The 16933-nt window shown below is 41.0% G+C and overlaps 1 protein-coding gene across 1 annotated transcript; it reads right to left on the reverse strand.

Moving 5' to 3' along the window:
- Positions 1–5886: 5886 nt before the first annotated feature.
- Positions 5887–12186, reverse strand: LOC106783224 (dnaJ homolog subfamily B member 3). Its single transcript, XM_070268776.1, has 2 exons — positions 11321–12186; positions 5887–7030 (listed from the first exon to the last, which is right to left on the reverse strand). Exons 1-2 carry the CDS (start codon positions 11959–11961, stop codon positions 7003–7005), a joined length of 669 nt encoding a protein of 222 aa, XP_070124877.1. The 5' UTR covers positions 11962–12186; the 3' UTR covers positions 5887–7002.
- Between the last annotated feature and the right edge of the window lie 4747 nt (positions 12187–16933).

Here is a 16933-nt window from a genome sequence, read left to right on the forward strand (position 1 = left end):
AATGCAGATCTACTCAGATTTTTAAATTTTATTACTTGTTATTTTAATTTTTTGCTGTTTGTTATTGACCCACATATCTCTTCATTAAAATGACAAAGGTATTAGAGGTCTCCCTTTTATTAATCTCACAAAACCATTTTGAATGTCATTGGATGTTCACTTTGGATTAGGGACAGGTCTTATTTAGAATTCATCAAATGCCTCAAACTAAGTTCTCTAGGTCTTAGGGGACTAATACAAATTTTTATGCATTTTGCTCAGAACATTTCCCTTCACTCAGCATAACAATTTTTCATGGAGCTTAAATAATGCAAGTTTTTTTTTCTTTTATGTGCTCTTATGAAGATAAAACATCTAGAACCACCCAATATCTAAGGGCCTAAGAAAGTAATTGTCTTATCTTTTAGCAGTATTGCTGTTGTTAGTGCTGTCGAGTGGATTCTGACTCCTCGCAACCCTGTGTACAGAACGGAATCCTGCCTGATCTTTTTGTGCTTCTGGTGCTGTATCAGACAATGCTCCACTGCTATTCACGGGGTTTTTATGGCCAATTTTTTCAGAAGTGGGTTGCCCGGCCCTTCCTAGTTTTTCTAGTCTAGAAGCACTGCTGAATCCTGTCTACCATGGGTGACCCTGCTGGTATTGAAATACCAGTGGCATATCTTTCAGCATCACAGCAACATGCAGCCACCACAGTATGACAACCAACAGATGGGTAGTGTAGTTCCCTGACCAGGAAACAAACCAGCAACGTGGTGGTGAGGGGTCTGAATCTTAACTACTAGACCACTAGGGCTGGCTCTTGGCAATACTAGGATGCATCAAATGAGCAGTATTTGGGTTCAGCATATATTTGTTAATTCTGTGACTTGGCTGGGCTCGAATCATAGTAATAAAACCATGTTTTAATGTACTTTTCATGTAATACCAATGGCTACAGTGTACTCTCCTCACTCCATCAACCTTATGAGACTTGTATTATGGAAGGATTGCTAGTGTCCCCATGGTATCCATCCTCCTATCGTTGTTTAGCTGGATACTTGGCTGGCTGAAATAAAGACTACAGTTCCCGACCTCCCTTGTAGCTAGGTATGGCCAAATGACCAAATGACTGGTTAAAGGGATGTGAGTGGAAGAGCTGTATACAACTTCTCATAACAGGTACTCTTCTTTCCTTCTTCTTGGCTGGAATACAGTTGTGATAACTGAAGCTTAAGCAGCCATCTTAGACCACATAGGAAGCTGTGTGTTCAGGATGGTGGAGCAACATGTTAGGAGAAGACAGGGGCCCGATGATTATGGAGTGGCCATACCAACTCTGATCAGCTTACCTTCAGACCTCATATACATGGTAGAGAAATTCTGTCTTGTTTAAGTCACTGTTCGTTGGATTTTCAATTGAAACTAATCCTAACTGATACACTTGAGCCATATTGTCCTAATTGAGATGTGCTCTAAGTGTGAATACACAGTGGATTTTGAAGACATACGAAGAAAAGATTGTAAGGTATATCATTAATAATTTTTATATTGATCACATATTGAAATGGTAATATATTGGGTTAAATATATTATTTAATTTTCTTGTTTCTTTTTACTTTTTTAAATGTGACTGCCAGAAAATTTTAAATTACATACGTGGCTCACAGTGAATCTTGATTGGACAGTGCCAGGCTAGTGCTGCTTTGCTCTGTCTCCGTATATGCACTAGAGAGTAGATGAGGTGCCTGAGGCTAAGAGGAACCATACAACTTACCCATGTTCCCATGTGAAGTACGTGGCGGACTGGATTCCAGCTCAGATCTATCCTGCACAGCCCCAGTGCTTCCACCCACTGCATCACAGCATAACTCAACTGATGTCACTGGGTTCTGGCAGAGGAGAGAGAATACTGTCCCAAACACCAATACTTAAAGGTGGGAAATGCTGGTTTCTTGAAGAGTTATACTGAGTTTCCCTCAGAATATGTTTGTAATCTGATGAGTTTTATAGTATTACTTTCAAATTGAATATTTCCCAGCACATAAAAATAGAATGTTATCTATTGAAAAAGAAAATGAAACAATTTACTGAATGATTCTGCTACCTTTTATTCAGAAAGAAGACATTTAACTTGAAAACTCTGCCATAGTTACATCCCACAGACAACGGAGCTGGAGATCCTTGTGGCCGATCTTTCCTTGGTTGCTTTACCTGACTTTTCTGGAAAAGACCTCTAAGCTCTGTGACCTAAGATGCCCCATCGGTGGTGCCTGGGTGATAGCATGTGCTATCTTGTGGCACATGTTCCCTTATCTGGTTGTTTGTGGATCTGGCTGCCTGGGCCATGGCCTGTTCCTCACGTAATAAGTATGTTCAGTATTATTTACACCTTTACTCACTGGCCTCTTTCCCACTTCTGCTCTGATAAAGGTGGTAGGTCTGCCCATGCACTTTTTCTGTGGAAGAGGGGCACATTTCCTATTCGGAGATCGCCTGGCATGCCCAGCTTTCTTGATTTCTCCCTAAAGACAACTGTAGATGGGAACACGCTGCCTAAGAGAGGCAGAGACATCAACCAGTTACCTATTGTGGGTAGCCAAAGACTTCTCTTGCTTTACTCACAGGGTCCTCCATTATTCTGCCCCAGTGCTAGGTTAGACACAACTCGGATGTGATCATTTTAATCTTTTCCTCTCTCTATAGTACCGCCACTACTGGCCAGAAATGGTACCCAGACTTCTTAATTGCCTACAGAGCTACAGCATGAAGCTAACGAGCTGCTCATTAATGCACCTATTGCTCTCTCCCTCCTCCCTGTGGCTTCTGTTCCTGGTTTAGAAGCAGAATTAACAAGTTTTCTCCTAAGAGGCTATCTGTCCTGCAGCCGTCAGCTCTTTGAACATTTAACTTCATCCTCCAAATTATTATGAAAAACACTTACTGGCTCTGCGCCCAGACCTGACCCCTGCAGATCCTATTTGCAATGACCGTCAAAGGCAGATAGATCACCACCAGTAAGTACTTTTGCATTTGGCTTCCAAATATGGGAGTGATTGGGCAACTGTGGGTCATTAGAGTTTTTCAAATTAAATTCTTCCAAATATATATTTCATTAATGCAGTGGAAGGACAGTGTGTGCCCCTGACAGTGTATGCTAAGCTCAGAGGGACAAAATCTATGTTCATTTAAGATATTTGTTGAGGACAGAATGAGGAGACTGCCACGAATTGGCCTCTTTTTCTTCATATTCATCATGTCCACTAAGTATCAAAAATGATGCTCGATTCTGCTGCTCATTCCAATGCAATATGCCAGCTTGTTTTCTTTTCAACTTGCAATCTCTAGTTCCTGAAGTAACTTACTCTAAGGAGGCTCTCTGTGTGTTTTCTGCTTTAGATCAGGGGTCTACAGTTCAGATACCTTCAGGGTCCAGACAGCTAATGTACAAGTGTGAAATTGCTGGTTGAAAGATATTAGCGAATGAGAGATCGTAGTACATGGAGCTTTCGGCCTCACCTGGAAGAATGTAAATGTAGTTATAAAAACACACACACACTGCACTTGCCAAAGGAGAACGTGTCAGCTTAGATTCCACTGAAAAGCAACCAGTTTGTGACCTTGACTTTAAATCAATTTATTAAATCTCCTTTGTGGAGTCTGAAGCAGAGGTTCAAATGTGGGCTGGGGAGGGGAGGTGGAGTGGCAATTATTGTTGAAAGTCCCTCATGATTCTGATAGCCTGTCTGCCCCTCTGGTTGAGAATAATCAAATCCAACATTAAACAGTTCTTGCAGAAACTATATCGGCATTGGGGGATGCTCATTCCCACTTACATTCATGAAGTGCTTCCCCACGTAGCATGAGCATTTACTTCTAGCTGAGACCCAGATCACATTAATAGAAATCCAGTGTGATCTGAAAAGGACTCAGACGTCTCTGGTTTTTACAGCTGTCTGGAGACAAAGGCTGCCTACCTGCTGAATTTCAAGTACTTCCAGCCTCTCTCTAAGGCCCGTTTTGATCTCACAGTTTCCCCAGCACTGGGGTGGGAGGGGGAGAATGAAAGGACCTTCAGTTGTTGCCAAGGCACTCAGGCCTGCCTGTCATAGGCCTTCATTCTGGGTGCAAGAAAGGCAGACTATCTTTAATTTGCTAATTTTGCCTGAAAGCTGTCAACAGGGGGCTGAGGAATGATTTGATTCCTTTCAGTTTGCTTTTCAATGAAGACATTTTCCTTTCTTTTCTTTTCTTTTTTTTCCTGACAAGCATTTGTAGAGCAGTCCAGGTCTAAAGCTTAGTTGGGTTAGGTTAGAGTTAGTAGTGAACGAGCTTCCAAAGGGCGGTGAAAGGTGACTGTGATAAAACAGCCAGAGACTGAAGGGAGCTGAGCCCAAGTTCAAATCTAGAGAAAAATACAATTAAAGACGCAGTTTCGGTGTCATTTGCTCCAAGTGTTAAATGACCCGTTGGCAGTTGTCTCCTATTATCCTTTCTCCTTCATCTGTAGAAAAGTGGGACTTTTCAATCTTAGTTGGGCCCATGAGCTCTAACAAAAAGAGGAAATATTTCAAGCCTCTCTTTCAGCTTAGGTATGGCAATGTGACAGAATTCTGGACAGCAAGATATAAAAGGAAATAGTATGTATAATTTCTTACAAGTGTCCTTAGAAGAAGGAGGTATGTTTGTCTTTCCGTGTCTTCTCCCCACTGGTTGGAATTCAAGTGGTTATGGCTGAAGCAGACATCTTGGGCCATAAAATGCTTCTGGGAATGAACAGCATGCATGATGTAGCAAAAAGGAGGAATCTGTGTCCCGAACATCATGGACGGCCATAGCATCCATGGTCCCCCCATCTGGATATTTACATGAAGAGAAGAAAGCTTCTGTCTTATTGACGTTACCTCTCAGGGCAGGGGTGAGGGTGGGAGACAGCTTTTTATCACTCACAGCCAATTCTTTTCCAAACTAAAACAAAACTCTCAGGTGAAGGCACAGAAGCAGGGCTTGGACGTGCCTCATGCTATCCTTTGAGGCAGACAGGGTTCAAACACCGTCACCATTTCACTCGTGGGAACCTCACTCAGGGAGGCGAATTAAGTTCTTCACTCCATCCGGCTTCCACTTGATCTCCTGTGCCCTCTTCCCCACCTGGGTCTCCGGCAGGTGCGGTTCTCCCCTTGCGTCACCATCACTCCTCACAGTACTTAACTATATTCCGCCTTTTAGTCTTCTTATACGTTTTGTAGACTGTGAGAACTTGGGGATGGAAGATGTCTCTTTTGTAACCCCTTCTCCCAGTTATCATGCAAAACAGAGCGTTACTTAAATTTCAGACACTCCACAAACTCCATAACTGAATTCATTTGGAACGCCTTTTTGAACCCCACTCACTATACCATTTCCTGTCTTTTTCACTCTCATCTTCATACTTTCTGTTCTTTAGAGAAATTATCTGCGTAAGGGACTGAATTATAACAATCTCTGAGATAGAGATTCAACTGGAGGAGGAGGAAGAGGCAACTTCAGGGAGTCCATCGACCCTGCAAAGTTTTGTATGTGGGAATATGAGCTTTTTGTCTAGAGGGAAGATCCATAGCTTTCATCAGAATTTCAAAAAAGCAAAAACAAAAACAAGCACATGACCCCCACTGGTCTACAGCAAATAAAAAATCTTTGGCTGAAATAACCCTAAAATTGGTTGTTGGGCAGGAGTAAGAGAAGGAACAAGGCCTATTTGTTTATAAAGAAGATAAATCCACTAGATAGATCTATATATTTTCTATATCTAAAGTTCCTTTTTTTTTAAAGGCTTAACTTTCTCTCCATGGTTTCAAGGAGAGACCTTAATCCTTAATCCCAACTGAAGACGCAGCGAAACAGAAAAGATCAAAGACGCACTGGGAATAAACTGAAGCAATGCTTTATTGCGACCACAAAGCACCAATTCAACAAGGCATTGACACACAGAGGTTGAACAAATGTCTCTTTGAACAGAGATGTAGCAAGCTCACTTTTTCAAGTTCTTAAAAACAAGTACTCAAACCAGGAACCAAACAAAGCATTAGAGCAATTAAAAAAATATTACACCATCATGGAGGAATATATATAAAAATATTCTGTACTAGGAACAAGGCTTTTTGATCTGTAACTCTTGGCAAACTTCTTCAGAAACAAATTGTTATAAATACAAACCATGAAGTGAAAAAATGCTTTCTTCGAAAACAACCAATTTAAAAGCAAATCTCTGCAAAAATACCATCCCCCCTGTGAAAGCTAGCTGAATGTGGATGGATATCCCCAATACGCAATAGAGTTTCTCTTTTCAGAGCTATGGTTCTGCTCCCGAAGGGGCGGGTGATGCACGTTCATTTCAACCATCGCAGCATATCCCAGTGAAACCTTAATAAGGTCAAGTGAAGGACCCTCTATAAAAAGGGTGTCGGCAATTCCATCCAAATAATGCAAGCTCTAAGGAGCAGAGGAATTCAAGGGAGACAGCAATCCCTTTCTTTTTTCTCCCCCTCCCCAAGTTTTCCTGTTTGTAATCTTCTTACATATTTACCCAAAAGATGCTCATTCCATTCAATTCTTTTTTAAGGATTTGGGGAAAGCAATCTATGAAGAAAATCCCCTTGGTGGGGAAGGGTGTCTTATCACGTCAAAGATCATTCTATTTGACAAACTCCACAATGAAAACAATCCTGTCCACATGCTGTCCTTGCTCCTCCTGGCTGAATTCAGGTCAGCCGATGGATTGCCTAGACTATCCAATAGGATAACGTTTCATTCGATTGAAATTCTTTACAGATACACATGTATGTATTCTGTTTGCAAAGTTTCATCACATGAAACTAAATCATGTCATTATGTATTTTTTGAGGTCCAAGACCCCAATTTGACTGTCCTATGAAGAGCTGTTCTTTAAATGCTTTGTCTGCAGAGGTTTTACATGATACTCATAGATTTTCAGAGCAGGCCCCAATTTTAACTGAAGTCCTGTCAACACATCATTTCTTGTCATCAATAGCAGAGATTTTCCATCAATTTCCTATAATGGAAGCAGAAGGTAAAGGCAACACATAAGTCCAAAAGCTCAAGGATAATGAAGAAAAAAGGAAGTTCAAAGGAAAAAGTCATATTGATTGTCCCCAAGCTAAAAATATTACTTTTTTATTGTGCCTAAATGGAAAAAACGGAATCTTCTATTTTTACCTTCCGTCTTCTACTTTTATTTTTGGATTAAATACAATCCATAGCTGATCTGGTTTTCAGGATCACATCACAGATGTCACATCTTAAAAAACTGACAGCAAGCTTAGAGTATGTACCCTTAAGGATCAAAGATGTTGCTTCTAAAAGGAATAATGACACTTTCCATTTTTAAAATATATTAAAGTTTATGCAGAATTTTTGTGCACTTAATTCCTAAAACAACTCTATAAATTAGCACGAACAGAGATTATCATCTTAATTTTACAGGCAAACCAAGGATCGAGGCAAGAAGTTAACCTGCCCAAGATCAAGAAGTTAGGAAGGGGTGGCAGAGGACTTGAACTCTCATCTGCCTACAGTCAAAGCTGATGTTGTTTTCATAACCCCCTTCTGTTTATCTTGAAACTCAGAAGTAAGTATGTGTTGTCTAGATGAACCAATGGGGACTAAAGTCTTGGGTTTTCTGGAATCTTGTCAATCACAATGATGGGCATTGGAAAAATGACTCATTCTCTGTGAAATTCTTTCCTGCTCATTAAAAGGAGAACCATCCTGCCTTAACACAAAAATCAACCTCTCATGCTGAGGGCCCTACCACGCTTCCTCTCAATGGGTCCTGAAGTTTCCAAATAATCCAGTGAAGGGCAGAGCCCTGCCCACTGAAGATTTCCCCCCCTGTTCTCCTCAAAGTCCACTCCCCACACTCCTGAGGTAGCCAACCAGCTCTACTTCACTCCATGTATCCTGGAGACAGCAGAGCTTTGGGGTGAAATAAAATTGAGCTTCTCATGAAAGAGATAAAGGCCGCAAATACAGAAATTGGTTGGAAACTTTTGGAAAAGAAGCAATGAGAAAAATGCAGAATACCACCTTATTTTTGTTATTGTTTATTGTGGGGACAAGCCAAGCTAGTTCTTAGGGGGCTTGGATTCAAAAGATGGATCAGCTGTGTATGCTTGGTAAGCCTCAACATATCTGTTCATGATTTTACCCACATATGTCTATAACTCGCTTCCCCACTGATGGACAGACAAGGGGACACAGTGTGCAACTGCAGCTACATAAAACTATGACTCCTTCCTACACCATCCTCAAGAGGGCCATTCCTCCAAATTCTCTCATGTATTTTGCCAGGCTGTGAAGAAAATGTGCTTTGAATGCCTAAGTGTGTGGGAGAAAGAGCACTGGGCTAGGGGACTGACAAAATACCCACTTTTTGACCTTAGGCAAGTCCCTTCTTCCTCTGTCTCCTCGGTTGATAATGTGGGGATACTGGGTTTCGACAGGATTCCATGAGATACCACTGGTGCAAATGCTCCCTGAGCTATGAGTTATACAATCACTTGTCATTATTCCTCGACAGGACCAGGGTCCCCATTTCACTTGTCAGCCACCCTACATGAACCAGAGCAGAAGGACAAGGAATTACTTCTAATCAGTCTACGGTGTTTTTGAGTTTTAGAAACCTTTATTTTGTCGACTACTGGAAAACAAAATGGCTCACATTAGTTTTTGAGAGACAACTATTCAAAACCATAGCACATGAAAAAGCAGTTGGTTTACAGGTGAAAAGTGGAAAATTATTTAAGGACAATGGAATTGACTTTCCAATTCTAAAGTACTTTTTTCTGTTTAGGCAGCTAGTAATCCCAAAGATTGCCCATCATTAAAATCTGCAAGTATGAGAGTTGGCAAAGGAGCTTTCAACACCTGGAAACCACAGTAGTGGTTCTGCAGGCATTGTGAGGTCACAGGCATCTGAGTCACAGGTTACATCAAAGCTCATGCTCGATCTATCTCTGAGATGAATATTGACTCATTTGAAATGCCTTACAAACAGCCAAGCCCTTCCTGCTACCCCTCTTTCCTTTGCTGCTGTTGCTCATCCTTAACTTACTACAGGTTTCAAACAGGCCTCAGGGAGAGATGACACTGCTTTCATTTCTATACAAGAAAACTTCCTTGACTAACTGAAAGTGAATTTTTTTTAATCTCTGCTGGCAAAAAGTCCTTCTACAACTCAGCATTTCTGTCAAAAGCCAAGTATGTCTACGAAAAATGCTGAAATTTGGATTTTATTTAAGACAAAATGGAAAATCATGTTTCATGCTGCAATTTGATTTTCCCTTTGTTCAGTAGCCACATTGCTGTTCACCTCAGACTAGGGTTGGTAAAAGAAAGCTCCATCTGGAAATCCTCATTTCAAACATTTTGAAAGGAATATAATTCATGGATACAACAAAAGTTTCCTCTTAACCCATGACTATAGCAACTCAGATGAAAGGGAGTGGATATGGCATAATGGAAACATGAGCTTGAAGGTCAAGCAAACTGCAGACAACTCTGCCTCCACAACTTATTGTGTGACCTTGGGTAAGGGATTTAACTCTCTGAGCCTCAGTTTCCTCACTGGTAAAATGGAAATGAAGCTCTGAAGTATTTTGGAGATTAGAAACAATTCATTCACGTAAGGCACCTAGCACAGTGCCTGACATCTAGGAGGTTCTCAATGACTGCTAAGTGGAAAGGTATAGGCTCTGGAAGAAAAGGGATGTGTTCCAATTCCAAATCCATCTTCTGCTTCCTTTCTGGGAGTGTGCTCCCTGCCTGAATCCTACCCTTTGCCAGACGGATGCAGGCATATTTCTGTTTAAGTTCAGGAAATTCACTGAGATTAAAAAAAAAGTTCAAAGACTACATAAAACATTTATCTCATAAAAATCGCAAACACAGGAAAGTTCTTTGATTAAGAAAGCTAATCATTCGTTGCATAACTTCTATACAAGATTGAGATGCAAATGAAATCCAAATTTTGCCAGTCAGCATGGTGTGCTAGAACGGGCAAGAGACTGGAAGTTGGAAGACAGAGGTCCTAATGCAGGCTCCATCAGTAACTTTCCACAAGGAGCCAGCCCTCTGGAGCCCAGTCTGTTCATTAGTGTAAATGAAGGCGCTGGAGTGTGACTATATCCTGTTAAACAAACAGATCCCATGATTTTGCATGTACATTATGATTAAAGCCAAAATAAAAAAATAATTCACATCTTGTGATCTTGTTTACATTGATATGATAAGGGATAATCATCTGTAAGTTTCACTGAAAGTTTTTACATTGCTTGTGTCTTTTGTCTTCATGTAAGAGTAACCAAATACCTGTTGGGCAATAATATTCAAAATATTTGCATACTTAATAAGTTCCAGCAAGTACTCATGTATGGAAATAAGGTTTAGAGACAACAAGTATAGATTTCCAATGAGGGTGAGACCCTAGATCTAAAGATAAATGAGCAGCATCCATAGATGTTATAGCTCAGTGGATAAGCATGTGTTTTAGAGTAAGATGCTATTTTACTGCTTATTAGGTGGGGCCCAGGGCAAGTTACTCAATCTCTCTAAGCCTCATTTCCTTATCTATGTTATGGGAGGAAAGCAGCTACTGTATTTCACTGCTGAAAGGATTATTGAGATAACACATGTCAAGTACAATTCCTGATGTCTACCAACCTCTCAATAAATGCTAGCTATGAAAGAAGTATATAAAAAAAATCATAAGCCTTTCACGTTTCACTCGTTCTCTCCGCCAACATTAACCTAAGACGATATAAAACTCGGTAACTCTTTCAGTTGAGCCTAATTGTGAAATGGTCCATTGGAAATGTTTGGGAAGAAAGAAGATGAAATGGGAAGAGAAGTAGCAAAGAGAAGAGATAGGAAGAGGCCACAAAGAGATAGTGGCCATCAAGAAAGAGAGAACTGGATAACAGCAAGGTAGAGCAGGAAAAAAAGTCCAAGGAAGTCAATGGGATTTATGATGGTGGGGTCCTGCAACTGACTCAGAAGGACATATTTATGGTGCTGGTCTCTACTGTCCCAAATATAGTGCAAGAGAAAAGATGGCTCAGTTTAGAATCCGACGACTTGGGCTGGAAGCCAAACTCTGATGCTTCCTAGTTCCTCGTGTAACATCTGGCCCATTACTTGCTTCCTCTGTGAAATGAGAAGTTTGGACTCAGCTCACTTCTGTCCATTCCAGTTCAATACACTTTCAGATTCTAATTCTGTCTTTGATAAGCATCAGACTCACAGGAAAGTCTCTCTGTGAAAGAAGATAGCAGCAACTCCTTACCAATGATGTGGAGGAATCTGATGAAATAGGCTTTCTTTCTTCACTTCAGTCTTTCTCCTCACATTTTCTAAAACTTTCTTTGTAACGATCCTCTTGCCATTCACTATCTGGCTACAAGTGGTCACCAGTCTGAAGTTTCCCATTCCACTGCTTACAAAGGGTACAAATGTCCCAGAGGAAGGGGGACTTGGTCTGGAACCCGGGGATATAAAAGTGGAAAATCCTGTGTCCGATATGGGGGTCACATCAAAGAAGGAGGAGCGGAATCTCACGGCTCTACCCAAATGGCCAATGGAAAAATAATCTCCTGAGAAGAGGTCTTCATCTTCAAAGACATTTTGAAAGCCACCGTGTGGCCTCTCAAACCACAGTTCCTCCTTCAAATGGTTTCTGTTTCTGTTGTCTTCTCTATTTCCCTTTTTGATGCTGCTTCCTCTGGACTTGTCATAGTTGTTGCGTTTCTCGGCGTCAGACAAGACTTCATAGGCCTCTGCTACTTGTTTGAATTTCTCCTCAGCTGCCTCCTTGTTTTCTGGGTTCTTGTCTGGGTGTACCTGAAGAGCTAACTTGTGGTAAGCCTTCTTAATATCAGAAGAGGAAGCATTTTGAGGCACCCCTAGTACTTGGTAGTAATTCACCATGTTTCTTTAAAGGTCCCTTCCTCACCAAGACAGAGTTTATTTTCTGAAGAATTTCCATATAACTTTGGAAAGGAAGGTGGTGAACTACTCAAGTCCACAACAAGACCCTTTGAATCTTATCACATGGTTCTTGGGACAAAGTCTCTTCTTGGGGAGAAATTCCTCTTTGGGATAGTATCCTCTACAATGCGCCCACCCCCACCCCGCCCTCTGCAGCTCATTGTGGGTGGAGTGACTATGAGCTCAACATTATCAGCTAATGACTCTCAGCTGATGCTGTGCTTAACTTGCATTCCTATTGGTGGAAAATTTGGGGTGGATAATATACATATTGAGGTGACTTCACCTAGTTAAAAAAAAACCAACATTGAGCAGCTTGTTAACAGAGAGAAACTATTTGTGTGGCACAAAAAGAGGGCTTTACCTATTTGTTAAAGTAACAGTCGGAAGCAAAATGGGTCTTGCACTTAAATCAGACACAAAATCTATTTTTGGTTCATTGCGAGGGCTAATGCCTTCAGTGACTTAATAGGTGTCTCCCTGTATTTAATATTTGCTGCCAGCACAAATTTGGTGATAAAAGGGCTCTACAACAACAACAACAAAATCTTGTACACATATCTGATGAAGGAAAAAGAATGAAGCTCACTTCATCAGATGAGGAAACCGGCTTACAGAGATGTCTGCCTAGATTTTTAAAAAAGAATAGATTTAGGGAGCAGAATTAGAAGTGAAGGCTTTCCACGTAGGGTCACATAAAGCTTCTTCACTTCAGTTGATCTTTTAAAGTTAGCCTTTTTGAAATTTATCTCTAGACTTAAGAACAAAACAAAGTAGCAGCATCACGTAGCAAATGCTTTCAAAAATGGCTGTAAAGCTCAAGTGTAGCAAGCGCTGCTCTTTCTCCAGGACACACAACTACACATTTCCCAGACTTCCCTGCAGTTTGGTGTGGCCACATGACACGTTCTGGCCAATGACATGTGAAGGGACAAAGTGCACCTCTTTCAGATCTGATTCATAAAACCACCGATGTGCACCCTTCCTTGCTCTTTATCCTTCTACCAACTGGACGTCAATGCCCAGACGATCCTAAAACCTTCCAGTTGAAGATGACAGAGCCTCCGTCAGGCTGGGTCCTTGAATTACAATGAAGCAGAATACCCCCACCAACCATCTTGGACTATTTATATGACTAAGAAATAAACTTTTACCGTAATCAAGCCATTATACATGTTTTGATCTACTTGTGACGGCAGTTAGTCTACTCAAATATACCAACCATTTTGGCAACTTCGCCTTCACTTTTAGAACCTACTCTTCTAATGTCAGCAACCAGAAGGTTCTTCCCTCTGCAACACTGAAAGTCCACCATCCTTTTCTAGCTCACTCCTCTCTCCTGTTACACCTACTCTTTCATTTCAACTCCACTTTCTCCAGGGTTATGAGTCCTCTTCAAAATCTTCTTTTGTACCAAGTCTACACCCACTGGTTTGCTCTGGGGACTATTCTTTTACATGCCCTCTCAAATCACCATGTTAAGCTATCAGCCCTCTGCTGTGCCCATGACACAAACACCCCATCCAGGAGCAGTTTAGCAATTCAGCTTCTCTGACTCCTATACCTGGTGGAGCTGGGGAAAAAAAAATCAAGAAACCATGAAGATGAAGCACTATACACGTGCAGTGTGCCAGTTTCAGCTGGGGCAACAGAATACCTCAACAGTTCTTTTATTTGTCCTTGGTCAGCTCCCTCTCCCATTCTTCTTGGTAGCTCTTACTAACCTTCACTGCTCTCCTCTAGTTCCTAATTAATCTCTCACCATCCCTGTCCACTCTAAGCAGAAGAGTTTGGGTCTTGTTCAGCAAAGGAAATAGAGGCTCAGGAAAAACCCTCATGTCCTTGAGGACAACAGCAATCTTAGCCACACCTGTACACATCCTCACCTATGCCCCCAGAGCATAGGAAGGTAGAGGAAAGATAGGAAGACACGGGAAGATATCCCTGTCTTGCTCAGAAGTAATCTCTTCCTATTTTTTTAAAATAAAATAGTTGCATATTTTTACTAACCAAATTGAACTATCATGTACATTATGGCTGACATTAAATTCTTAAATTTTACTATAGTAAAATATATATAACATGAAATAGGCTATTTTAACTATTACTATGTGTACAGTTCAGTGGCATTAATTACAGTCACAATGTTGTGCAGCCATGCCACTATCTTTTAAACTCTTCCATCACCCCAAACGGAAGTCCCATTAAGCAATAACTCTCCCCTCCCCCTTAGCCCTTGTTAACCTCTAATCTACTTTGTGCCTCTATGAATTTGCCTATTTTCGATATTTCACATAAAAGGAATAATATAATATTTGGCTTATTTCACTTAACATAATGTTTTCAAGGTTCATCCATGTTGTAGGATGTATCAGAACGTCATTCCTTTTAACAGCTGAATAATATTCCATTATATGTATACACCAAATTTTGATTATCCATTCATCTGTTCATGGACACTTGAGTTGTTTCCACACTTTGGTTATTGTGAATAATGCTGCAGTGAACATTTGTGTATAACTCTCTGTTTAGTCCTTCCTTTCAATTCTTTGTGTGGAATTGCTGGGTCATATGGTAATTCTGTGCTTAGCTTTTTGAAGAACTGCCATGCTTTTTCCACAGCAGCTGTACGATTTTACGTTCCCACTAACAGTGCATGAGGGGTCTAATTTCTCCATTCCTTGCCCCTCCATACTCTTTTGATCTCATCCCTTTCCTTATCCTCAGGGAGTTTTCTTCATTTAACTGTCCTCAATTTCATTCCATTTTAACCTGTCCAATTCTTCTGGCTACTTTCCTGCATGTAAATAAGTTTGTCTCCTCTCTTAGAAAATAGCCTTCGTGCCTTCATGACCCTCCAGCTACTGGTTCCCCCTCCACTTGCCTGCCTCCCACTCCCTCATCCACTTGGAGGAAGGGGTTCTCCACCTCCCAACAGTCATCTATTCTCCTCCCCCAACTCCATTGAAATTCCACCATCATTCACAGACCCTGTTGGGCTTCACCTTTTGAAGTATTTGACTTTGTTATCATTTCATGTTCTTTGAAACTCTCTCCTTCATTGGTTTCTAACAAAGTCTCATTACTGGTTCTCTCTCCACTTCCCTGAATGTTCTGTCTCTGTTGCTTTTGCTAGTTGCCTTTCTTCTCCTGAGTTAAAACCTTGGTATTCCCCAGGGGGCTGTCCTTGGCCTTTTTCTTTTGTCCTTCTAAATGCCTCTCTCATTCTCACCCCCTCCTTTGACTGCTGATGACTCTCATATCTTTGTTTCTAGGCCTCACTCGCCCCTTGAGCTGCCTGCTGGAAATATCCTCTTAGATGTATTACAGGCCCTTAAATTTAATGTGCCCTGATCTGCACTCATTGTACCCGTTTTAAAACTTACCTCCCACACACATCCTGGTTAATGGCACTACTTTACAACCACTCAATCTGGAAATTTAGTAGTCCCCCAAACCTCCTCCCGTTCCCATGTGTGAGCAACGAGCTCAGTCCTAGGGCTACAGCAGAGAACTGAGACGGGACAAAGCTTCCCCCTCCATTGCCAATGACTCACTAAATTCTTTCGACTATCTTCCCTGGACTTTCTAATCCATCTCTCTCTTTCCATCCACAATGGAACAATCATAGCAGTTTTCCTGCCTCTGTCTCCTTGTCCTCCAAGCCACTCTCCACATGGCCACTAGATTAATGTTTCAAAACCACATCTCCTCATGGCACTCCCCACTTATTATCCTTCAGTGGTTTCCTAGGGCCTCTCACATAAAGTCTCTCTTCTGCCAGCAAACCAGACTGTTATCTGGACCCATTTACCTTTCAGTCATATCCCTGGGCATTCCCTGCACCACACCTCTTGCTCTGAGTTCTCAAGCTAAACCATGCTTTTTCAGTCCCTATGCCTTTGTATTTGATCCTCCGTCTGCCTGGAGTCTTCTGTGCTTCCTTCAAATGGTTCTCATATCTACAATGGTTTCAAGTGGTTTTATTAAAGTAAAATAATACTCCTAATAATGAGCATCATTTTACTCTCATAATTTTATATTTATCCTAATGAGTGTTAGAGAAAGCTGTAACAACTATGGAAACAACTGAACAAGTGAATAAACCAAAGAAGAACCACATACCTGACTGTCTTATAATGTCTTATAACTGTTCTCATTTCAAAGGAATGACTTAACCATTTGGGATTTTTGGTTTATAGAAATCTATTCTATTTCAATCAAAAACTCAAAAGGTTCTTTCCTTATCAGTTTTGCTTTCATTCTCTTGGCCATTTTCCTATTGTAAGCTTTACCCACTTGCTTTTTTTGATTTTATTTTTTTTTCCTTTTTCTCCCTAAAGCCCCCTGGTACATAGTTGTATATTCTTCGTTGTGGGTCCTTCCAGTTGTGGCACGTGGGACGCTGCCTCAGCGTGGTTTGATGGCCTCAGCGTGGTCTGATGAGCAGTGCCATGTCCGCGCCCAGGATTCGAACCAACCAAACACTGGGCTGCCTACAGCGGAGCGCGCGAACTTAACCACTCGGCCACAGGGCCAGCCACTTTACCCACTTGCTTTTTAACTCTTTCCTAAATTTTTATGGGCCAAAGAGACACATCAGCGGAGTTGGAGTTACCACTTCCCCTGCGCATTATGCTATAAAATATTTTAAGCATTTCAGAAGCTATCAACTGTTAAGTAATATCAGATGTCAAAGCACTTTGAATATTTTTAGTACTTGGTATTATAAAATGCTGAAAAAGTAACAAAAGTTATTCCTAATTTGTGGAGTTTTAACTGGTCTAATTCAGAGCTAGATTTACCATGAAGCTAACAAAGCTTAGGTTTTGCCTTGGCGATTTTGTATTCATAACTTTGTAATTTTTTTCCCAAGGAGGGCTTTTAGAATTGCATAAGCTTTAGGCCACTC

This window comes from Equus caballus, chromosome 5 (assembly GCF_041296265.1).
Source record: "Equus caballus isolate H_3958 breed thoroughbred chromosome 5, TB-T2T, whole genome shotgun sequence".
In the NCBI taxonomy this organism is placed as follows: Eukaryota; Metazoa; Chordata; class Mammalia; order Perissodactyla; family Equidae; genus Equus; species Equus caballus.

What these genes read in the sequence shown, in the direction of transcription:
- LOC106783224 (XM_070268776.1), bottom strand. Translation starts at nt 11,961, where the DNA reads ATGGTGAATTACTACCAAGTACTAGGGGTGCCTCAAAATGCTTCCTCT. An exon ending in CAGATTCCTCCACATCATTG is followed by an intron (nt 7,031 to 11,320) that starts GTAAGGAGTTGC and finishes CTTCCATTATAG; the next exon opens with GAAATTGATGGAAAATCTCT.